The sequence below is a fragment of the Anabrus simplex genome, chromosome 4 (assembly GCF_040414725.1).
Source record: "Anabrus simplex isolate iqAnaSimp1 chromosome 4, ASM4041472v1, whole genome shotgun sequence".
NCBI classification, from domain to species: Eukaryota; Metazoa; Arthropoda; class Insecta; order Orthoptera; family Tettigoniidae; genus Anabrus; species Anabrus simplex.
This window is the reverse complement of record NC_090268.1, coordinates 285,012,343-285,038,161: the sequence shown is the minus strand read 5'-3', so window position 1 is coordinate 285,038,161 and position 25,819 is coordinate 285,012,343. Positions and strand designations below refer to the sequence as shown.

The following is a 25,819-nucleotide window of genomic DNA, read 5'->3' as shown; positions in this document are numbered from 1 at the left end:
CAAGGCACTATTATTTTTAGGAAACCAAGAGATCGAACAAGTCAACCAGTTTTGCTACCTGGGAAGGATAGTCACCCCTGAGGGAGGAACTATAGAGGATATAGGAAATAGAATAAATAAGGCTAAAGGAGCATTTGCAATGCTGAGACCAATCTGGAAATCTAAGGAACTTAACACCTGTACCAAACTACGCATCTTCAATACAAATGTCAAGTCAGTACTGCTCTGTGGGTGTGAAACATGGAAGACTAACAAACAACTGATTAGCAGACTTCAAACATTTGTGAACAGAAGTTTGAGGAATATCCTGAGGATATGGTGGCCACAAGTAATCTCCAATGAAGAACTATGGAAAAAAACCCATCAAACACCCATTGATATTGAGATGCGTCGTAGGAAATGAAAGTGGATCGGGCATACATTACGGCGAGATAAAGACAACATAGCAAGCCCTGGAATGGAACCCACAAGGTAGCAGGAGAAGGGGCAGACCAAGAAACACATGGAGGAGGAGTGTAATAGCAGAAGGGATGGAGAAAGGAGGAAAGACCTGGACAGAGATCAGGACGATGGCGCAGAACAGAGTCCGGTGGCGGAAGTTCATTGATGCCCTATGCTCCACTTAGGAGATACAGGAAATAAGTCAAGTAAGTCTGTTGCACTGCCGACACACATTGTCCCACACGAGCAGCAATTTCCCGGATGGATGCATCACGTTCTCTCATGCAAATAATACGCCCTCTTTCAAACATACTCATTTGATGGTACGGTTCTCTCTTAAATTTGTGAGGCATCTTGCACATCTGCTCAAGACACCGATCTATTACCTTCGGTTTGTAGTGACAACGATAGCCGCAGGCACATTTTACGAGTTGGTGGTGGTGGTGGTGGTGCTGCAATGAAAAGTGTAATTATGGATCTGTATTAAAGATACTATACTGTAGGATGGTAAATAGTGTATTAATTATTAATAATATTAATCAAAATGGATGTGGACCTTGATCCTGAGGGCTAACATGGTTCAAATGCTAATCATTTCTTCAGAACATACTAATGCACATGTCCTGTGAATATGAACTTTACCGAGCTGGATAGCTGCAATCACTTTCCGTGGTTTCCCATTTTCACATCAGGCAAATGCTGGGGCTGTACCTTAATTAAGGCCACGGCAACTTCCTTCCACTTCCTAGGCCTTTCCTATCCCATCGTCGCTATAAGACCTATCTGTGTCGGTGCGACGTAAAGCAAAATAGCAAAAAAATTAATAAATATGATCTTCCTATCTCTAGTCTTTCAAGTTGTTCTGGTTTGTATGAAGATGAATGTATATGAAAATAAAGTTGGAATTCAATAGGACAAATTGAGGGCTACTATTTGTTTATAGGAAGATGAAATAAAGATTGGAATAATTTAACAAGGGAAATATTCAGTAATTTTCCAACTTCTTTGAAATCATTTAAGAAAAGACTAGGCAATCTGCCACCTGGGCAACAATCCTAAATGCAGATCAGTGGTGATCAATTGATTGATTGATTGATTGATTGAGTGATTGATTACTCTTCTATGTCCTAGGGAAAAGAAAAATGTAATAAGTTGAATTGAATGTGTACATAAGCTTTTCTTTTTCTTAACTTTAAATTCTATGGAGTATAATCTTAATTGTGCTCAAAGTAGGTATTTACATTCTTCAGCTGACGGTGTGAATAATAGCCTGTCTCTATATGTGCCTCACTCTTACATATAGTGCAGCGTTGTAGAGCTGTTCCACAACAGACTCTGTGTCCAGCAAGGTAACAAACCCTTTGCAAAATTATCTGTGTAGAACCAATTCATAAATTCTGTAAGCACAAAGGTGAGAAAACAAGAGAGTTCAGTGACAGTTCACCAAAATTAAATATCAAAAGTAAAATTGTGTGTATTGGACCAAGATAGTTGTTATGGTTATAATAAGGTAATGGGACATAGCTGAGGTTTTTCAGTTATTTAGCAGTGTAGATGAGGGTTTGAATATAATAGTTCATCATAGGTTTTGTTTTAAAATAAGTAATTAAATAAATAAGGTTCAGGAAAATAGATGTACACTGAACTGCACAAAACTTTGCTGTAACAGAAGATTATTTTCTTCAAAATCCTCTTGTTTAAAATAGGATGAACATATTGTGGAGGTGGTAGGATTCCAAGTATCATCTCTTCACCTATAGCCTATCCACAGTTCATGAAAATCCTTGCATTTTAAAAATGTATAAAATGAAATATTTCTTTGCTGGTCAATTTTTGTGCGGTTCCCCGTCAGGAAGTTGTAAAATTTAAGAAATGAGATTTCCACTTCCGGAGGTGCACATGGCCCTGAGGTTCACTCAGCCTACACCAAAAATGAGTACCAGGTTAATTCCTGGGGGCAAAGGTGACTGGATGTAGAGCTAACCATTCTACCCCATCAAGTGCCGAGGTTATGAATAGTGGAAGCCTTTACCTTCCACCACTCCCAGGGCCTTCATGGCCTGTACGGAGATGACTTTAAGTGTACATTGGAAGTTTTCAGCTATTGATTGGGTTTTATATGTTTTGGAAAAATTTAGAACCTAAAGGACTGATTTTGTTTTATTTGTCAGGTTTGACATGGGATTACTCTTTTCCAAAGGCAGTTTTATAATTCTGGCAGTAGAAAATAACAAAACTATGAATATACCAGTAAATGCAGATGAATTTGTGAAAATTATGTACAGAACTATACATGTGACATTTTCTTCAACTGCCTAGTAGAAGATTTTTATATTATAATAATATTCTCCCAATTTTTTTTATACCGTTAATTTGTTTCCTCAATCATTTCATACAGGAACAACATTAATCTTATTTACTACTAACGGTACACATAGTTGTAAATGTACCGGTATATTGCAGTATTTAGTTTTCTTTTACTCGGACATTCAGTAATATATTGTACTTGTTGTTTTTAGGAAACAGCCATTATTCCTGATCCTAATGAAGCTCATATTCCAAGAGGAGGATTGGATTCTTCATGTTCTTGCTCTGTAAATGCTAGTGATCTCCCTGAAACTCATACCCATGAATTTTCTATACCTGCACCAGTCCCAAAATCCTATGAATCAAAGAAGTCATCAAAAAAACAAAGTATGCACTGAATAATTTTATATACTCCAGTGAAGGAAGTAAGAGAAAATTTAAAGTAAAGTTATTGGTAGTTTCAAATCAGGACCTACGACTGATAAGGAAATTATGCTGCTGATTCTTATTACACTAGAATAGATTTTGTTTTTAATGAGTACGTACTTCTCTGTTTTTGTGATTCTTTTTCTCAAGCACTCTTTATAATATGTTCAGATTTGAAATTTCACAACAAAAAAGAAATTAATAAACATTTTTTCATTCAAATAAGTAAACTTTCTTCTTATATACAGTATTGTTTGGACATAATAATTGGGAATTTTTTATTTTAATTTTTAATGTTTTGCAGGTATTTTACTGTTGTGTTTATTTTGCATCAAAATAATATTGATTACCTTCTGGTAAAATTGTTATTTTAATTGCATCATTCTGCAGAGCTTAGAAACTTTCTTTCTGATTGATAACACAATACTGGTTGTTAATTATAACAGAGGTGCCAACTATTATGGATGTTGGGAAATTATTACAGAAAAGTGACGTTATCACACAAAAGAAATTATTTCTATGACAAAAATGAAAGAATAAATTATGTGAATAGCAACTCTGCATTTGTTACCACAGTTTCATTACTTTTTATGAAGACTTGGTTAGTAACTTTGATTCACTGTGTGTGTTAGCCTATGTTTCCCTTTGTCAAGTAACTCTCTAATCTGTTCATGAAATGAATAAATGATGATGTAAGATTTGTTGACAAGAGGTATTTACCTCTAATTACTGGTATTACACAGTTAATAGATAATATATCTACAACATTCACATACATTCGTCAGGTTAATTTCCTGAATAAACTTATAAAATAGCATACATTAGAATTATATTGTCCCCGCTATGGCAAACTAGCGAAAGTGACAAACTATGGAATCTGTAGTTATGAAGGTTTTGGTCTAGATTTTATTATTTTTATAATGTCTACCCTCTGACAATGTCTCACATCTGTCTGCAGCTCATTCTGTATGGCTAACACATACAGCTAATCATTAAATATAAAAATGTATTTGACATGAGTAATCACAACTTCTTTCAGCTCTCCTAATTTTTTGACAATTTACAGATTCGTTATTTTGCTAGAGAGGGGACGATATCATAAATAAATGTTTATACAAAATAGATATATTCAGCAGAAGAACATATGAAGTGGGCATGCTGACGATGCTCGATTAAGATGTGCATATAGCAGTGTTTTGATGATGAATGTGAAGCTGCCCATAGACTCGTTTTAGCAGTAGATTTTTTAATGACCTGAAATCTCCTTTCTTTGCTGAGGTGTTGTATTCTAATAAGTGCACAAGTCCTGATGTTGAGAGCAATTATTTTGTCATTTAACTCTAAGAATTTTGACTTGGTTACATACGTTAAGGTCGCCATAACTTAGTTACATTTATATAGTCTTCAGTAGAGAGCAGATGTTAGGCACCAAAAGAATGCCTTAAAGGGTAGTAAAAATCTTGAAAATAGGCACTGAAAATTTACTGTTATTTTGTGACAAAATAGCTAGGCAATGGACACATTTAATATGAAACATGAGCATATTTTATAAATAACTCTCTACAGATTGAAATTAATCTTGAGCAGTGGTTTATTTGATTAGGACAACATATCTGAATACACATAATGCACATGTTAATACGTTATTATTCTTTGGGGCCATCTAGGACCACGTTAAGTCTTGTTACATTTGGCAGTTTGCTTTGCTTTCTTTTGAGCCCAGAATTCCCTCATTCTCTGTGAGTGGTCAGTTTGCATGCCTCTGTCCGGGTGGTACCTTGTCCCTTGTCTTCTTTTTGGTTGCTTGTCTTGGTTTAGCACAGTGGTTTCCAACCTGGGGGCGATCGCCCCCAAGTGGGCAATTTGGGTTTTCAGGGGGGCAATAAATAACTGGGGGGCGATGAGTATTCAAAGGGGGAAAAATTAAAATAGTACTGTACAGTAGAAGTTGCCGGGTAGCACGAGTCGCTGGCTGTTCTCAGCCGGCAAGTTCACTGCACTCACTCCTCTCCACAGTCCCCACCTGTTGTTGCTCAGCGCGGCAGACTGGTGATTCAACCCCCTCCCCCTCCTGCCATCACAACACACTTGCCATTGATCTATACTTATTTCAGTCTTAACTAGCCTTTGTGTGTCTCACTATCAGTTTTTGTGCATGTCTTTTCTGTTTTTGTGCGTTTGTTTTGAAGTGTAGAAGTTCATGCACAATGGATTCAAAAAAGGAGTGTCGTCAATACTCAGCTGAGTACTTAAAATTCGGTTTTATCACGTCACCGCAAAATGTGCACTTTCCACATTGTCTTTTGTGTGATATTATATTTACTAGTATTGAAGCCATGAAGTCTTCGTGAATGAAAGATCATTTATCAAGAGTACACAGTGATAAAGTGAGTATAGAACTTAGTTATTTTCAACACCTCAAAGCCAAAGCTGATAAACGGTCCATTGTGAGTCAATTATTTAAAAAGGAGCAACCGAGCTTGACAAAAGTCTTCTTGCTTCTTACAAGGTGTCTTTGTTGATCGTTAAATTTGGTAAGCCTCACACAATTGGCGAAACTCTTGTTTTACCGGCTACCAAAAAAAAAAAAAAAAAAAAGGTTGAAATCATGCTAGGGGAGGGCCCTAGTAATAAGTCATTCGGTTCCTCTGAGCAACAATACTGGTTCCAGGCGAATTGACGGAATGACCACGGGTGTTGAATCCAAACTCGCCAATTTGTTGAATAAAAGTAAATTTGCATTGCAGATTGATGAATCAACTGTGATTGATAACAAAGCAATTGTATTTAAATATCTTACATGAGGTTTATCAGTAAACAAAAGGAAATTACCGAGGAAATGTTGCTTGCTAGAACTTTGATCACTGACACGAAGGGATCGTCGATTTTTGAAGTGGTGCAAGATTATTTTGAGAAAAAAGAGATTCCCCTAACAAACGTGAGCGCTTGCGCAATAGACGGTGCTCCTGCCATGTCAGGTCGCCATGCGTGGTTTCTAGCCCACCTTAAGAAAGAAGTGTCAGATGTCATCACTATTCACTGTGTGATTCATCGTCAACACTTATCTGCGAAAAAGTGGAGTGATGTCCTGCATGAAACCCTACAACTGGTTATTACTGGTGTCAACAATATCAAAGCTAATTCTCTCAGTGACCGTCTGTTCCGATAACTTTGCTATGAAAATGACGAGGAATTCGAACGCCTGCTTCTACATGAGGCCTGAGGTGGCTTTCCAAAGGAAACTGTTTGTGCCAATTCTTCGAATTATTTGACACTGTTACTGAGTTTCTCGACACGTCTGATCCTGTTTTAAGTGAGAATTTGAAGCAACGCAAGTTGGAACTTGCGTGCTTTACATATATTTTTCAAAAAATGAACAAATCAATATAAGGCTTCAAGGAAACAAGATGAACCTTATCAAGGCCAAAGGAATTATTTAATCATTCATCACCAAGTTTGATATTCACAAAGGCAAATATTAGCCATAAAGAGCTGATTGAGTTTCCGAACCTTAGAAGGTGTTCATTGTTAGATAACGAGACTCCTGAACTCCCAGAAGACAAAATCTTAATTTTTACTGATCACCTTGACCAGATAAAAACTGACATGGAATCAAGGTTTGAAGATTTGACCAAGTTACAAATTCCGGATTTGATTCTAGATCCATTCTCATTTGAAGCTTTAGGTAAGCTTGATAAATCTTTTCAGGCGGAGTTTCTAGATCTGAAGTATGACTTTGTGAGGCGAAAATCATTTTCAAGCAGAGCGGTTACGAGTTAGCCTGGGTGAAGCTTATGTACACTTATCCACAACTGTGGGGAAAACTGAACCACTTCTCATCTCGTTCCCGTTAGCATTCTTAGTTGAAAAAGGATTTAGTTCTGTTGTCCAGCTCCTCACAAAACAAGGAAATAATTCGGATATTTGCCTCAAAGGTGACTTGCGCCTGAACTTGACGAACATAAAGCCGGATATTCAAGCTTTAACCGAAATCCACCAAGCACATGGCAGCCATTGAAAAGGTAAAATAAAACAATAACAATGTTTTCAAACTTTAATTTACTTTTTTCAAATTTAACTGTCAACTTTTTCAATTTTTCCAGATTCCCATTTAAAAATGAAAACATGTACCCCTGTTTTCTAAATGTACGTCAATGATCTTAGTTAGTTATTTCACTTCTTTGTTCTTAACAATCTGTAAAAAAAATGTACATTTTAATTTTTTTCTATTTTATTTAAGAGTGACCGGATAAAACTGCTTTGGTTGTTTTTATATATGGTAGTAAAATTTGAAAAATTATAAAACTGCTTTATTATTTACACTTTACTTCAAATTAAAATTAGGCAAACAATGAAAATGAAAAGGGGGCGATAGGTGTTAGTCAACCTCCAAAAAGGGGAGATGGGCTACAAAAGGTTGGGAACCACTGGTTTAGCCCATTCGTCAGTATTTTTTTGCGAAAGAGATCTTTATTGAAGGCGTCTTTGGGTTTTATATGCAGCATTTGGAGGTCTTCTTTGGTAATGTGGTTTTGAGTTTGGAGTAAAAAAAATGAAAGGTCTGTTTAGTCAGCCTGTTTCTGTCGATTCATTTGAGATGGCCGTAATATCGTGCCCATCTCTTACGAATTGTTTCTTTAATATTCTCTATTTTACTGTACACTTCTTTGTTGGATTTTTTATAATGGGTGCCATTCTTATAATTGGATGCCATTTTACTTCTGATGATTTTGCGCTCTTTTTTTTTCACCATTTCTTCGAGGAATCCTTTATTAACATTTAGAGATAGGGTTTTGGCAGCATACGTAACTACTGGCTTCAAAACAGTTTCATAAAGTTGTAGTTTAGTATTTTGAGACAAGCAGTTTTTGTTGTAGATTGAGCGCGATGTTTGATAGACTATTTCACGTTTGTGTACTCATTCCTTTAGTGCTTCTTTGTCTAGTCCATTTTTCATTATGATGAACGTTTCTGCTAGGTGGATCTTCCCATATTTTGTCTGGAGTTTTGCTGGGGCATCTTTGATGGTATTGTGGTTTTTTCCAAAAGATATCTGCAAGCCAGTTTGTTCAGCGATTTCCTTTAGAAGGTCGATTTGCATCCTAGCAGCTTCTACATAGTTTGATAGAATGGCGATGTCATCAGTAAACGCTAGACAGTCGATCACGATCCCCTTAGATTTTGTTTCCATTTTCAGAGGACTATAATCAGCTTCTAATAATTTTGTTCGCCAGGTCGTTATGATCTTTTCGAGCACGCAGTTGAAAAGAATCGGAGAGAGCCCATCACCTTGTTTGACTCCTGTTTTGACCTTGAAGGAATCTGATAGGCATCCTAGGAACTTTACTTTGGATTTTGTGTCAGTCAGGGTGGCTCTAATTAATGCCAGCAGTTTCATGTCAACCCCAAATTAGTTGAGGTTGTTTAGCAGAACCTCGTGGTCTGTCGAATCGTAGGCCTTCTTAAAGTCCGCAAAGACTGACACATACTGTTTGGACCTAAGATTACAGTGCCTGATGATTGTTTTTAGGTTGTGGATCTGTTCAGCAGTTGAACAACCCTTCGTGAAGCCTCCTTGGTATTTGCCTATTTGATGCTCGACTTAGGCTTCTAAACGCTCCAGGATAGCAAGTGAGAGAATTTTGTACATTACTGGTAGCAGGGATATTCCTCTGTAGTTGTTGATGTTTTCCATGCTGCCTTTTATGTGTAAGGGATGGATCAAAGCCGTTTTCCAGTCATCGAGTAGGATTTCTTCTTTCCAAATTTGTTCTATTTGTTTCTGCAAGATTTCAACTGCTTCTTCTGGGCCATATTTCCAAAGTTCTGCAACGACAGAGTCTTCTCCGGGCACTTTGTTGTTTTGAGTCGGGCAATCTGACACTTGATTTGTTCTTTGTTGGGTGATCTCGATTCTGGGTGTCTGAGTATGGGTTCTTTGGTCTTGATGGGATTTTTGGGTTGATCGCAATTTAGTAAGTTCTTAAAGTAGTTGGCGAGGATGGTACAGTTTTCTTCATTTAAGGTTGCCAACGTACCGTCCTTTCGCTGAAAGCATAGCGACAGAGGTTTATAGTCTGTAAGTTTTCTTTTGAACGTTCTATAGTACTCTCTGGTTTCATTTCTCTTAAAGTCTTGGTCGATCTTCTCAATAAGTTACTTTTCACAATTACGTTTCTCAGCTGTCGGGGCCCATTGGGCTTTGTAGGTTTTCCAGTTAGTTTGCGGTTGAATAATATCGTTTCCATGCGTCGAGTCTTTCCTTGAGAACTGGCACACAGGTATCATTCCACCAGGCATGTTTCTTGCTTCTGTTGATTTCAGCAACTTCTTTTGCACCCTCAGTCAGGCGGTTTTAGGTGTTCTTAAAGTCACAGTCGATCGGTCGAGCCTTTTCCTTGAACTCCGTGACATTTTGTCGGAGTTTATCATTGTCAAAGCGAATGATATTTTTGGTGGTCTTGTTGGAGCTTGCAGGGACTGGTTTAAATTTAATTACAGACATGTAGTGGTCTGAGACCACGTTTAGGCCTTTTTTAACCTTAACTTTCATAATCTCAGGACTGTTTTTCTGACAGATTGCAACGTGATTTATTTGGAACTCTCCGATGGTTGGGATAGGAGATTGCGATGTTGTCTGCTTTCTGGGAAGATGGTGAAAGTGGGTTGACATGATCTGTAAGTTATGGTTTTCACAAATGGAGACCAATCTCTTGCCGTTTTAATTGGTTCTTTTGTGGGCACGATAGTTTCCAATGATTTTCTTGTACTTTTGTTCTCGGCCAAATTGGGCATTGAAATTTCCCATTAGAAGTTTCTCATGGTGTTTGGGAATTTTGGCAAGCTTTTCATCCAGTAGGTCCCAAGATTTATCCACTTTGTCCGTATCAGATCTGTTCTTATGTGTGGAACGTGTATTAACTAGGCTTTATGTCTTGTTGACGCATTTGATTGTTAGTATGAATAATCTGTTATTTACTGGTTTAAAATTTGCGACCGATTTAAGGATTCTGGTTCTCACAGCAAACGCAGTTCCAAGCATCACAGATCCATGAGCTCTGCTTTTGAAGAAACGGTAACCGTCAGATTCAAAAGTCTCTTTGTCTGCGTAATGTGTTTCTTGTAGGGCAATTATGGATATCTGATTTTCATGTATGGCTTTGGTGAGAGTTTTCAGTTTGCCAATTTGTGTAAGGGAGTTTATGTTAAATGTTGCTTGAAAGGTTTTCGATTTGGTTCTGAGTTTCTGACTGGTTGGGATACACCGAGACGCTCTGACTCGTCTCTTGCATGATGTCAAGTCTCCTCCAGAATCCGAATGAGACTTGTGCACCACGGGTTTCACGACGAGGGATTTATCTAAAGACTTACTCCCTGGGATAGGTTTCTTAAAATGTTTTGCCATCATGCTTACTTGACTTGAATTTGTTTTAGACACAAACAGATCCATCTTGCAACTAAGGTTGTTAGTCCTAGAGGTTGCCTCAAGATGTTTTCTGGCTTCTCTTTACTACCAAGGTTATGAGCCTTGGAGCCCCCAGCTCTGATCGGCTCATGAACCCAGTTTCCTGCTGGGATTGGTTACCCAACCTTCCACTAGGTTGCTCGACTTAATAGGGGCACCTCTTGTAGGTTATGTGCTGGAGTTGGAGTGTAAAAGGCTAGCTGGATTCTCTTGCCGAACCAAATATGTTAATGTTGCAGATGTTGGCAACGGCATATTTCACTCCCATTTGCCAGAGTCACAATGACTCCTCCCCGGTTAATTCCTGGGACCCAGTATGTGATCATATAAGGGAACTAAATCTATCTAAAATAATATTCTCTTGACCTTATATTAGCACTCCTATCTGTGTCAACACACACTAGTCTTTGAAGTAATTAAGAGATTGTTATTGATTGCACATGAAAACAAGATACTTGTTAAGTTTTCTACTTTTAAGCTTTTACTTCTATCAGACAGTCCGACTCGTTGGCTGAATGGTCAGCATACTGGCCTTCGGTTCAGAGGGTCCCAGGTTCGATTCCCGGCTGGGTCAGGGATTTTAATCGCTGCTGATTAATACTTCTGGCTCAGAGACTGGGTGTATGCGTCCGTCCCAACACACCTCATCATATTCAGACAACATACCGCACTACCAACCACCACAGAAACACGCAATAGTGATTACCTCCCTCCATATAGGGCTGGCATCAGGAAGGGCATCCGGCTGTAAAACAGGGTCAAATCCACATGTGCGACACAGTTCGCACCTGCTACCCCACAGGTGTGGGGAAAAAGTGGTAGGAAAAGAAGAAGACTTATCAGACAACACATTTTTCATTACCGAATATTACCTCTTCACTTCTGGTGAAATTAGTCAGTATCATATTACATAATATTTAGTGTGGTGTAGTTAAAATTAAATCTGTCCTATGCAGTATGTGGATGTACAATACTCAAATAAATAGCCTCAGAAGGGACATTGCAGATTTACTCACAGGTCTGATTAACCTGTAGGCGATGAACGTAAAATTTGTAGTTCTTCTAAAACACTGAATTCTGTGAGTAATATTCTAAATGGACCACTTCCGTAACTGTCCCTAACTGAAAAGTCAGAGATAAAGACACTCGTTCGATCAGCACCTCATTTCAAACTAGAATAAGTGGGACAGTCTAGATGTTAGGCCTCTTTAAATAAGTCGTCATCATCATCATCATTATAAAGGGCGTAAATACTGAAGTAGATCTCAGCAAGGGGTGTATACAGAATGCTTGTGTGGCTGTGAATCAAGGGATGCTATTTTCTGTTTTCCGTGCGTGTTATTTGGACTTGGACGAAAACTGGAGTAACAGATCAATACACTTAAAAAAAAAAAAATAAATAAATAAAAGCACTGAAGTTCCTTGCAACACATTAATTCATGCATGGAATATAGTGAATATAGTGGCTCAACTAGATTCTTCTTATCGCCAATCCATTAATAAACATGACGATCAGGTTAGGAAAAACAGGTATGCGTTTGTTTACTTGTGTGTGTTTAGTAAGAGTGTAAATTTGTGAAAAAGTAGTGCCCTTCAGCCAGCCCTCCTCAGCAGCAACTAGAGATTACTGATTTGTGTTCCTAATCATATCAGTGTAACATATTTTGTTGTGATTATAAAATACAGTACCGGTAGCTCTCATCAGCTTACATCAGTTGCTGGGTGACAGTACATCTTGTGAGACGAAGTATAGTTGATCCTCTGTGTAATGAAGATCAATGTAATGCTTAACCTGCATTAAGCTATATTTTTGTACGTTTCTGAGGAATCTTTTATCTCAACAATAGGTGTTATCTATGAAGCAATTTCAGAAACGCTGCGTAATGATTTGTATCTTGACCTTAAATAGTTCTTGGAAAGTGACAAGCTGGTACCTACGGATGGTAATATGTACGGCTAATGAACAAAATTATATGAACAAGAAGTGTGAAGTTCACAACCAGTAAAAATTCCCAGTCTGCCCAGTTTTTTTCCTAGTGCATGGATGTAACATAGCTATTGGCCTCTGTTCAACCGAAATCAATAAATTTGGAAACTAAATTATCAGCATTTAAAGATTTGTATGATGGAATGAAATGGTTAGAATTTGTAAAAGAATAGGGATATTTGCAATTTACGTTGGCAACATTTCTTTAAATAAAAAACAAGGAAATGTTACAAGCAGAAAATTCAACTCTATGCGAAAGAGATTGAAGATAGCTTTTTCTAATGATGTGGATAGTGCTGCAATATAAATAATTTAATGAAATGAGGGCTTGGAATATTCCTACAGGAGGTCTGTGACCTGCTAAAAAGCCCTTCATTTTGCCTATCTTTAAATGTAGCAGTGGCTGGCTACAACGCTTCAGGGATAGCATCGTCTTCAGAATGGTGGCTCCTACCTGGCCTGAAAATCAGATAACTATCCTCAAAAAATTTGCTCCTAAAGACATCTTTGATACCAATGAAGTGGGATTTATTATCAAATTATGCCAGAAAAAACAATATCTTGCAAAGGAGAGAAACAGTCTCTCAATTCTTGCCTGCACAAATGTTATAGGTAACGAGAACTTAACTCCTCTAGTTATTGGCAGATTAGCAACAAAAGCTTGACAGGTAGGAAGCATGAAAATTCGTGTGAATTATTTCTAATTTCAACCTTTTCATCACCATCTCCATCATCATAATCATCATCATCATCATCATCATGAATTCCTTCCAGCGAGCTGGGTAGGATATTTCAGAATGATGTGCCTCCATTTATTACGGTCTTGGTATGCTTCTTTTCTCTCTATGGCATCCTATGTTTCTTCTCTTTCAAGTTTTCTCTTATCTGGTCTAACCACCGTCCAATTGATCTTCATCCCAAAATGATCTTTTTTGAATACTTCGCTGGTGTTTGAGTCGCCTGCATCTGCTTAACGTGTCCTAGCCACTTCAACCTTGCAACACTCAGCCTTTCTTCCATGGTCAGGCTGACCTGCAGGTCTCTTTGTATCTGATCATTCCTAATTCTGTCCTTTCTTGTTTTCTGTACAGTTGAACTAAGGAACTTCATTTCACAAGTTTCCAGTTGATTTACTTCTCTTTTATGTGTGATGCTACTCTCCAGACTATATGCCATGATGGACAGGAGATAAATCTTAAACATGGTCTGTTTAGCCCTCTGAGGAACTCCCTTGTCCCATACTATGTTCCATTCTTGATGGAAGAAGTTGGATCCTTTTTGTACCCTGTTCAACATACAATATAAACTTCATGGTTCTGATGCGTATTGAATTGCAATCACAATATAATTATTAAGTTAATGTCATAATGGTCTACCTTTCAATACTATAATATGCAATATTCTAAATTGCATTAACTAGGGACTAGTTTCGGCCGGGGCTGGCCATCTTCAGCCTTAATGTAAAACATCTAATAACTAAACAAATGTACATGCACACAATTGACATAAATGAAACAAATATATATAAATTGACATTAAAAACAGGGATGAAATTATGAATAAATTTGAAAATAACTAGGTTCTAAATTCTTGCATCTTGAGTATGCTCATGATTGACTCTTTCATGTATTAATATTCACAGAACTGTTAGTTCTAACACTGCTAATCGTTACTGATTCAATTGTAAACGGGAACTGGTAAATGTTGATCCCGTAGTCAATCACCAAATCTACTTGAGTGGTGTTAGTCGTATGCAAGTCATTGGACGCCGCTGTAAATGACCACCAGCTGACGCAGAACTGCTAGATGGTGTTTCCACATCAATCAACGTAATAAAATGTGATGCTCTCATGGTGCTTGCTATATCATGCTGAAATGTTGTTGGACATTGTTAGGACAGCATATGAAGATGTGGTTAAAACAGATACATTGTATCTACTGTAGTATAAAATTTGCAATCATTGTGGTGTCCATGAAGTTAACCTGAATAAATTAGATAAAATTAAATTAATGAATTGAAGGAGAAAGTGTGTTAGTTAGATGGCATAGGTTATATGAGACTGACCTCTCAATACGGCATGTGGTGTGTGGCCTATTGTTGTGTGTGCTTCAGACTGTTGTGAGATTCAAAGGAAAAGGAAGGGACGGGCAAGGAGGGAGAGGCGGGGCAAGGCGCAAGGTCGTGAAGGAGAGGGGGGAGGCGAAGAAAGGGGGAATTAAGGCAGAACTGAAGGATTTGGGAAAAAGGATGGCTGCTGAGGAAAGGTGCTGTGAATATTATGAAAAACTGAATTATGACTTCTTTTTTTTTACGTTTCTGAAAATGGGAATTACAAGGTCAAAAAGGATATTTGGCTTTTCTGAAATTTCATTACGATTATGATTTGTGTTGAAATATTGATCTAAATTGTATGAAGCATTTTTCGGTAATTTTAAGGAGGGGTCCTTTGTTGATGATTTTGAGAATTTCCATATCTTGTTTCATGTCTGTGAATTTGTGATTATAGTCATGCATATGCTGTCCTACAGCTGAAAATTTATTACTTCATTTAATATTGTACGCCCCAGATATTTCAAGGTATTCACACATTCAATCTTCTCTCCCTCAAGGGTGAGGGTACAAGGTGTATTTGTCCTGCAAACTTTCATTACCACTGTTTTTCTGTTGCTCACATTTAACTTATATTCTTTAAACTTGGTGTTCTTATATTCTTTAAACTTGGTGTTCCAAAGATCCAATTTCCCAGTTTCTCCCCAAATGGCAACATCATCAGCAAAAACAATGCATTAAGATCTTCATTATCTATCCCTTTGAGTTCCTTTCTAATAGTATACATGAGTGAAATGAAGAGCGAAGGGAAAAGAGAACTCTCTCATTGGATGCCTCTTCTTGTTTTAAACCACTGAGATCTTCCATCTCCTTCTTGCACACTACTTTCCCAACCATCCATACAACATCTGAACTTTTTTAATTAGTGCTTCTGGGATGTTGTGTTTTTCTAAACATTCCCATAGTTTTCCTGTCTCCACCCTGTCATATGTTTTTTCCAAACCTAAAAACACTATTATCAAGCCCTTCCCTTTTTCCCAAAACTTTTCCATTGACTGCCTTTGTGAAAAAAAACAGGCCTTTGGTTACTTTATTTCTTCTAAATCCATGTTGTTCCTCCTCAAATTGGTCTTCCATTATTTCTCTCAGTCTCTCTTCTATAATAGTTTTTTATGTGCTTTCAGTGGATTACAAGTCGAGTAAGAAGGCTTGGATGACAGTCACAATTTTCAACGAGTGGTTCTATAATTGGACTGTGTAACAGTATCTACTCACTGTTCATCCGCCAGCAACTTTCAACTTTGCGACAAACCTTAACTCATCCTGCACTAAACCTTACAAACTGCTATTCTATCTGTCAGCAAGCAAACTAATCACCAGACTCTCAGCATGGCCTCGGCGGTGATGTCACCTTGTCGTCCCTTAGCACATGGTTTGTGCCAGATGGATCCTGAACATTCCACGGCTTAGTGAAACTAATTTTGAATGGTTGTACTCATGTTTGTCACTACAGCTGACATCCCTGTGCCAGCCACAAAGTAGGGAACAGAGTGTGCAATTCACTTCACCTTTGGCCATTTTTTAACTTTAACCTGATTTTATCTTGGTTGCTGAGTGTTTGCTTGTGTTAACAACTTTCTATCCCTCCCATTTTCATAAAGCCTTTGCTCTGCGTCAAACTCGACTTGTATTTGTGCAAGTGATATTTTTCAGCCATACATCATGTATGTGTTAATTTATCCGATCATGTTCCGAACTTAAATCACTATACCTTCATTGGACGTCCTTTGTGAGGACTGGACCTTGTTTATAATGTTTCTTGTCTTCATTTATAGGTCAGAATTAGACCACTTTGCAAAAAATTCACATTATGAAGGTGATGTGCTAATCTTTTCTTAATTTTGTGTAAAATTTTGTGCAGTGCTTAAAGGAACTACACACAGTGTTTCTGTTCACTTGTGATGCTTAGGATAGATCTGCCTGAATGATGATACCCGATTTAGTGTGCAGTTTTGTAACCTGTTAAGGCTTTTTCTCAATAGTTAGTGTTTTGTTCCTTCTCCATAGTCAGGGAAAAAACTAGTTTATCAAATTCTTTGTAAATTAGGTTCCAGTTAAGCTTTTCTCTTTTTAATTCAAGAATTTATGAAATTTGATCATCCTGGTTCCTTTTCTCAAGTACCTGATATCTCCTGAAAATAATTTATTAGTATGAAGTTGTAAGCAATTCTATGCAATAGCCTTATGAGGTTGTAATGTTTGAAAGTTGAACTTTCTCCTTTTTGATAATTGTTTCATCTTATCCTAACAGTAGTTTGCTATTTTGAGTAATACTTTAACCCTTTAATGTCAAAATTATCTTTTTCATCTGTTTTGTTTGAAATTCACGTAAAACACTTGTAATCCATAGAAGAATATAACTATGTAATATTAAGCTCATACATTTCAGGGTTTCGATATGTATAGATTTCATGTCTTGGTATTGATAAATTATGAAGAAAATATGCTAATACAGATTGAAGATAATACTTTATGATCAATATACACTAAATATGCTCATAAATAATGCACTAAATGTCACCAGATTATTTATATACTGATCGTTGTAACACATTACATGCTTATAAATCATCTAATTCATAAGAATGACTGAATAGAAATATTCAAGAACTATGTGCTTTATACAGTATGAAATAGAGCAAAGCCTGAAACACAAGAGACCGACAATGCATTTCCTGCATTTGGTATGAACAGTGCTGGAGCATTCCTTTCCAGCTCAGAGTTGTTGATTGTAGGGTGCTATGAAGTGATTATTCCCTTCGAGGCGTATGTCATCACTGATACTGCTCTGCTTGATGCTATAATTTGAGGTGACCTCTTCCTATTGGCATCATTTTAAACTTCTTGAGATATGTCTGCTTATGTCTGTGATTAAATTCTGTATATGATAAATCACGTCCATACCACTTTAGAAAGAACCAATAATTGTGGACAGAAATGTCCAGAAGCCATGTGACCAATGACTACCATAATTTCTTTCCATGTATACCTACTCTATAGTATGACCACATTCTGGTCCACCCTGTCTGTTCCGTCCATTTCATAATCATAAGCTCGAAACACAACCAGTTGCTTGACACATACTTTCGTTTTCTCTTCCTGAGAGTGTCATGTCACCATAGAAACTGATTCAACACCATGGCAAGTTGAGGCTATGGTAACTACAGAGTTATCAGCTCAATGAATCATACTTCAGCCGTCTAAATTCTTTATCATGTTGTATATCCCTTGAGCTTGTCCCTTCATCTCATTTAAAGACATGATCGGGCCAACTTTTGGAATTCCACTCTCTCGAACTTTCCCTATTGTGCCATATCTGCAAAATTTTAGAAGAGCCAGAAGTGCCATTCCAATAAAAATAAATTGAAACATAATCAAAAGGTGCATATGATATATCACCAAGTGCTGATCAAGCATCAGTACCATGGGAGCAGCACAATCCAAATCATTGTTCACAGTCTATTACCATGAGGATTCTTTCCTTGGCAAATATCAAAATTTATGAGATAGCCTGAGGAAGTGTTTGAACACCTGACCTTGTTAAATTGCTTGCAACTGTTCCTGCTGTAATATTCCACCATGCATTCTTCAAAATCTAGATCCTGTTCCTGTTGAAAGAAACATAGGTCTGTGTAATTGTACTCAAGATAACATGTCACAATTTGTGTAAATGTAGAACAGATTACCTTAAGTCAACCAAAGTTCATTTCTTCAGTAGAAATTGCTGTATGATAGTACCTGTCCTGTGATCACACAGCGTTTCAAATGCCTGTAGGAGTTACATTTGCAATTATATATGTAAATTCACTGCATCGTAACATGAACATAGATCATTTCTGAACTTATTAAGCATACGAGTTGTCTAATCTGAACATAAAAATTTATGAAATATCAAACTTATTTGAAATGTGCCATCATGATTCAGACATACTGAGTATGCCATCAAATGAAAGTGTGTCAGAACCATGAGTCATTAAATATTACTTACTTATATGCTCATTTACAGTTGTCAGAAGTTTCTTTAATTGATCTCTACAGTCATCAATGAATTCCAGGGCTATATAAAACACTGCAAGCAATCTACCTGAAATGATGCAGGCCGTGATTATATGGACACTCTAGGCATTAAATGGTTAACACTATATGCACTAGTTTAACTGTTATGGTTATTTTTCTTGTCCCTCCCCGCTACCCTCTTACGTTCCATTGGTATTCAGGAAGAAATTAGGTGATTTTGAGATTGAAATTTGTCTCAACAAAGTTCACTTTATTTACGAAGCGTGTTTTTTAAGTAAGGTCCCTTTTTTTTTTCTGTAGACACTAGTAGTTCGCGTGCATATCGCAACGAGCGTGTGCGTCGTGTACTGGCATGCCTCGGGAACACTGTGCTCAGTTTCAGCTCTGTAGCTAACCTGTACGGTTCTGTTCTGTGCTTTCAAAATGTTTAAGACTATCAACTAACCCGCTGCATGTGAGGTTCGGTCAGTGATACGGTTTTTGTCAGCAAGGAACCTGTCTGCTGCAAAAATTCATCGACAGATTTGCGAAGTGTACGGTGATACTGTTATGAGTGAAAGCAAAGTGCATAAGTGGGTATGACAATTCAAAGATGGCCGTGACAACGTCCATGATGAGGACTGCTCCGGTTGCCCTTCTTTGATTACGGATGATTTGGTGGCTTCAGTTGAAGCGAAGATTCGTGAGAACAGGCACTTCACAATAACAGGTCTCTCAAATGAATTTCCTGACGTATTGAAATCAGTGCTTTACAACATTGTTTCTGAACACCTAAAGTTTAGGAAACTGTGCTCCCGTTGGGTCCCGAAACTCCTAACAGAGGACCACAGAAACCAAAGATTTGAGTGTGTGATGAAGTTCTTGACTCGTTATGACGAAGAAGGTGACGGCTTCTTGAGTCAGATCGTAACTGGAGACGAAACATGGGTTTTGCATATCACGCCCGAATCGAAGCAACAGAGCATGGAATGGAAACACACACACGCCTGTAAAGGTGAAGGCCAAACAGACTCTGTCCCAGCGCAAAATCATGGCGTCGGTGTTTTGGGATAGGCATGGTGTTTTGTTGGTCGACTTCATGCAACAAGGAACCACTATCAATGCAGAAGCATACTGCCAAACCCTGAGAAAGCTACGCAGAGCGATTCAAAACAAAAGACGCGGCATGCTGACAAAGGGAATTGTCCTTCTCCATGACAATGCAAGACCTCACACTGCAGGTCAGACCCGTGATTTATTGGACAGTTTTGGCTGGGAAGTTTTAGATCACCCACCCTACAGTCCTGATCTTGCGCCGAGCGATTACCATCTGTTCCTCCACCTCAAACATCACCTCAGTGGCAACCATTACAATGATGACGACGATGTGAAAACGGCAGTGAACTATTGGTTATCGGAGGCGGCAAGTTTCTATGAAGAGGGTATTTTAAAATTGGTTACGAGGTATGATAAGTGTTTGAACAGACTTGGCAACTATGTCGAAAAATAGAGTGAAGTATGTACTTTCTGAATATAACTTTACTTTTTTGAAATAACCTTTCGTTGTGTACTTATTTTCAAACGGACCTTACTTAAAAAACACGCCTCGTATTAATCTGTACTATGCATGGATGCCTCTACTCTTCCTGTTCACAATCTTAGGGATACACACTGTTCTATCTCTGCTGTTTTGAGAAGATATTCCTTGGGCATAGTTGGTCCATAGTAAATATTTTCTTTTTCCTTTTTTTCTTCTGGTGTTTGCTACCACTATCACAATAGTAAAATGAAGAAGGAAGAGTGGAAGATGTGTTCCTCATGGATAATTGTAGTGCACACAATAGTGCTCTAAAATGTGAGAATATTGAGTTGTGTTACTTCCCAACTCAACTGCACTTCCATACCTTAAACGATGGATATGAAAATCATCTCAACTTTAAAGGTGAACTATTGTACAAAACTAAACCTAAAATCCATTTAAAGTTTGTCAAGCAAGTATTTTATTTTGATATATCAAGCAACTAGATGGATGTTCAACAAAAAACTGCCCTGAATGGTTGTAGAAAAGCACAGCTTTTAAACAGTAATGAACATGACATTATCTCATCGATGATGAAGAACTGCAAGTTAACCCTGAGAAAAATCTGGAATTGTATGGAAAAGCTACAAATGTGTCTATTGATTGTGTGTCAGTGTTTTCAGAGTGCAGTAAAGAACAGATAATCCCAGAAGTGGAAGATGGGAAGAAGTTAGATAGCAAAGATGAATATTCAGTGTATGATGATTATGATAATGCTGATTTAGAAACCAAAAAGTTCTCCTGCTTAGAATTACTGGGACAAATAGAACAAATTTAGTATGCTGCTAGTTCCCTTCAACGTGAACAAGGGAACATTTAATTGCTGTGGAATCATTTAGATCAGTATTTATTAAAGAGGCTATCAAGAACTAAAGATAAACTAGAATTACTGATTTGTATCTAAAATAGAAGAGTATAGCATTAATTTATTCAGTAATATTGTATAATGCAGTACTTTTTAAAATTATGTTGTCAATCTAGATCTAGTTCATATTTGTTGTTTTTAAAATTTCTAACCTGCTTTGCATGTTACCTTGAATTAACCTTTAGATCAAACAGTATTGTTGCAAATAAAACTCCATCTGTTTCATTATGCCAGTTTATTTCAGGATGACTCAATAAATGAACACTCACACACATACATACCCATACAATTCTAACTAGCTATGAATGGCCACACTAATTACTGCCTCTTTACAAGTCCCTCTTCCTTACAGCACAGCAGGCGATCGAGCCCGTTGCTATACCTTAGGCGCTAATCCTTATTTTCAATTCCCCACGTCCAGTCACCTCATACAGCAGCTGTGTGTAGACCGCTGAATCTGAACACAGGGCTACAGGCCACTCGACACATGGTGGCTGTTCATTGGTTCGACTCCGCAGACAGTCCATTAATTCACACAGTCACATGCAGTGAACAACTAAACAGCTCAACAGTATTCAACAGCAGGACGATCCTCACAACAGCGAATATTAACACAGGTCCATGTACCTTCACACTCACGATAGCGGCTTTCCTCGCTGACTCACACTGAGCCTCAGTCCACAGAAATACACTAACATATTGTACAGTCTTCCGTTCCATCGCCTCCAGCCTACCCACTTACTGGTCTTTCCGACACCTCAACAACAGCTCCTCGTTCAGACCTCGGTGGGACACTAGCGACAGCCAACATCTCTGATGATATAGATGTCGATTCCCATAGGGAACCTGAAATATTTGTCCCAAATGAGTGAATTTATAATACCATATAAATGGTCTGTTATTGGACATAATAAATTTTCCAGCTAACTCATTCCTGGTTGCCAGCATTTCGCCCCAGTGTGCTAAATTGGGCTCATCCGTTGGTAAATAGCACACCCACCAAGGCACATGGCTAGTCTCATTAATGACAACATCTATATCATCTGATGGCCAGGTAGGCATCAATTTTTGGTAATGAGACCAAGTCTCTCATAGTGCATTGGCACTGCTGGTGGCTCCAAGTAGCCTACACAGTGGCCTCCACAGTATGCACTAGCCATGCGTCTTGGTGGGTGTGCTATTTACCAACTAATGAGCCCAACTTAGCACACTGGGGCAAAACGCTAGCAACCAGGAATGAGTTAGCTGGAAAATTTATAATGTCCAGTAACGGACCATTTATATTGGTATTAGCCAACACCTCTGTCGCCCTCAGCCCAGCCATGGAACTCTAATACACTGAGACTCTCACTGACTTCACCACGGAGTCCAACATTGACCCTGAATCCAGTACCAACACTGGCTCCACGACAGAGCCCACCATTGTGACTGACTGTCCGCGGCTAGCCTCCCTTTTTTGTAGCTTGGGTGATTTGAGCCAGAATTTTCGCGAGGTGGCTACAGGCAGAATATTCCCGTTGAATCTTCAGGGAACTCGCAGGTAAGCCGGCCGACGAGAACAATGCACAGGAAGGTCGGCCCCACTCTACAAGCCGACTGGGAGATCCCAGGTAGTGTGAATTACTAGCCCCTTCCTGGAAGTACCAAAAGGGGCTACCATGGGACTGGCATGTAACAGTATTCTCCACGCAATTTTCTATTCTCTCAATATAATAGTAACATTGGTACAGTGAAACTTCTCTGAATGGACACCCACCAGTAGGCACATCTCCATAAAGGACGATTTTCTAGGTCCGTGATGAAATCCCATATTGTTTATTGGTAATTAACCCCTCTAATGTGAACACCCTCTGTTCCGGATTTGAACACGCAAAAGCTACTAGAAATTCCAATTAAACCTCTTCTAATGAAAGCTTGTTTTAAAAATAAGTCCATGCATGCATTGGTTTTGTATGTAAACACCAGCATTCATTTACTTTTCACATGAACTCCTTCAAGGAAGTGCAGTTGACTTAAGGCGCAGATTGTATTTCCTGGAAGGTAGCGGTAAGCTTGCAGAGTTCTACATACTGTAGATAACAATACCCACCACGATCTCTTGAACTTGAACTGCTTGACGATGCTGGAATGTGTACCTTCACTGCCAAGACACTTTTAAATTCACTCGTAGAGTTCTGTACAGGGCAAACTCTTGTAAGTCCATTTAAAATGGCTTTGAGGGAGTCTTTAAATGGAAAGGTTGATGTAATAGGCTACAGTGACTGAAATAATGAAAAGTATGTAAATTGGACACATGAATTAATTATTGCACATAGTAAAAAAAATTGTTAAACCGAAAAGTACAAATAAAATAACATTGAAGATTTTTTAAGAGTAAAGGTTTATACTGTACATGGTATAGTATTACATTGAAGTTTCAAAAACTAAAATATTAATCATAATTGTTATACAATGTGTGGTGTACAGTACGCTCAATACTGTACAGGTTTCCAGTGTAGTGTTTTTCCATATACTCTATCTCAGCAACAGTGCATTTACAACTTTCTCATGCTAATATAGTATATTGCACAAATTTAGTAAAGTTCGTATTTAGAGTAATTTAAAGGTGTTTGTGTTACGTTCATTGCATTATGAATTCCTATTTTTTTTTCTTTAATGGTATTTTCTTATAACTTCTCTTTAGTGGACACACCCCTCTTTAACAAACATTTCTCTTGATTCCGATGATGACCATTATAGAAAGGTTTCACTGTATACCAATACAGTCTTCATTAGCCTGAAAATATTATGTGGAGGTTCAACTGTGTTGTCATCTCTATCTTGTACTATACTGATATCGTTCATGCATTATTATGACCCTTTGATCATGCTGTTGCATAAGATATATCAATTAACCATTGATTACTTCATGACTGTATTTTTTTTTTTGCTGTCTAGTTTTCTAGTTTACATACCATCTAACAACTCTTAGTTTACTACAGGCTTTTCATAAGTTTGTACTAAAGGTTTACACAGAACGTATTGCATGGGAAGATCCTGTAATCTTATATTGATTTTGTAGTCCAAGTTAAAGCTAATAGAGTCCAAGTCCAATTATGAACTTGCTGTAAACTTAGTTGCTTGTACAGTATCTGCTGTAGTTTTGCCTCTTTACTTTAACTAACAATTTTGGAATTGATATCATTTCTTTGTTTTTAGTTCTCCAGAGAAAGGGGCTTAAACCATTTGCACTTCCTCAAAGAAAGAATGGTGATTCTTCCAAAATTAAGGAGAATTCAACACAGACTGGAGTTAAACAGACTAATGAAGGGTCAGGAAGAAACATGGATAAAAGCAGAAATAAGAAATTGCATAATGTAGCACCTAAGACAGTTTCTGAGAATGAGATGCTTCCAGATTCACAGTCTCATATGAAGGACACTTGGACAAGTCCTGCAGCACCCAATGGTGAAAACCTAGAATTTAGAAGTACAGGGGAAAAGACTCATCAGGTAAAACAACAAAGAAAAAACGATTCTTTAAGAGAGAACATGGTGGAATACTGTAGCAAAGAAAATATTCATAAAGTGCTACAGAAAAAAAAGTTACCCAAAAAGCAGTCTGAAAAAGCCCGAAATCACAATATCTTCAAACGATTGAGACATTCACAATTGTCGCAGGGCAGTGAACATTCGTGCTCTCAAGGAAGTTTGGTGCGGCAGGCATCTCTTAGTCAATTTTCTGAGCTTGCTCTGAGTCAGCCACCCACGCAACTGAGTCCTCGAGAACGTCTTGAATGGCTACAAAAGCGACGTGATATTGGGCTTTGGGTTCAGTGCAGCCGACCTCTATGCTCAAAATGGCGTTATCTGGCTGATGTTAAAGATCCTGTGGATGTACCGTTTGAGTGGTTCTGTTCCATGAATTCTGGTGAGTATCAGAAATCTTTATATTTTGTTTTTCATAATAAAATGATTCCACAAATATACTGTGGTAAGAATGCTTTGAAACTATGTAGGATGATCCAACACTACCTAATTTTGTGAACCCAGCTGTTAATGATTGTTTACCACTATTAAACTGTATGGATGTTTCAAAGTTACCACTGTTGTTCAAGATTTTAATTTGTAAATGCAACCTATTGCAAGTAACAGCAGGAATGAAACTCTTGCAGGAAGAGAAAGGTCAGTTAGAAAAAGTTTAGCTATCACCCATCATAATAATTATCAGTCATGTATTTAGTATAAAAGGAAATGAATAGTGCAAAAAAAAAAAAAAAAATCAATTTAAGTCATATAAAGAGAGAGAGATAGAACATGAAAAGGAACATGTACCATGACAAGGCTCTCAAAACTTTGTTACTTGTAGGGCAAGTAATAAAAAAAACACACACATACACCCCCTCTCTCCTAAACACTGTCACAATCCTCTATTTGTAACCAGTTCTGTGGGCTCATTCTTTTCCATACCCCATATCAGAGTGTCCTGCCATTGTTGTCACCTGTTTGCACCACCGATCATTCTCGCTTTTTTTTTTTTTTCTGAAAGGAAGGAAGTCATTCTTTCCAGTGTCGACTTAGTTAATGTAATCTCATATGATATCAACTTCGTTGTCTGTTTGATGATTCCTTAATTCTGTTTATAATACAAGGAGGGGATGTTCC

The 25,819-nt window shown here is 37.8% G+C and overlaps 1 protein-coding gene across 2 annotated transcripts in view; it reads left to right on the top strand.

The window, feature by feature from the left end:
- Positions 1-24,695, top strand: part of LOC136872657 (uncharacterized) — an 85,542-nt gene extending 60,847 nt beyond the window's left edge. Inside the window, exon 4 of one of the 2 annotated variants that reach the window (XM_067146466.2) lies at positions 24,375-24,695. In XM_067146466.2, the coding sequence (XP_067002567.1) occupies positions 24,375-24,536 (162 nt within the window). In that variant the 3' untranslated portion in view covers positions 24,537-24,695. Of the gene's footprint in view, positions 1-15,860; positions 15,934-24,374 lie in introns of those variants that run through there. The other variant, XM_067146467.2, reaches the window with a different exon arrangement.
- The last annotated feature ends 1,124 nt before the right edge of the window (positions 24,696-25,819 follow it).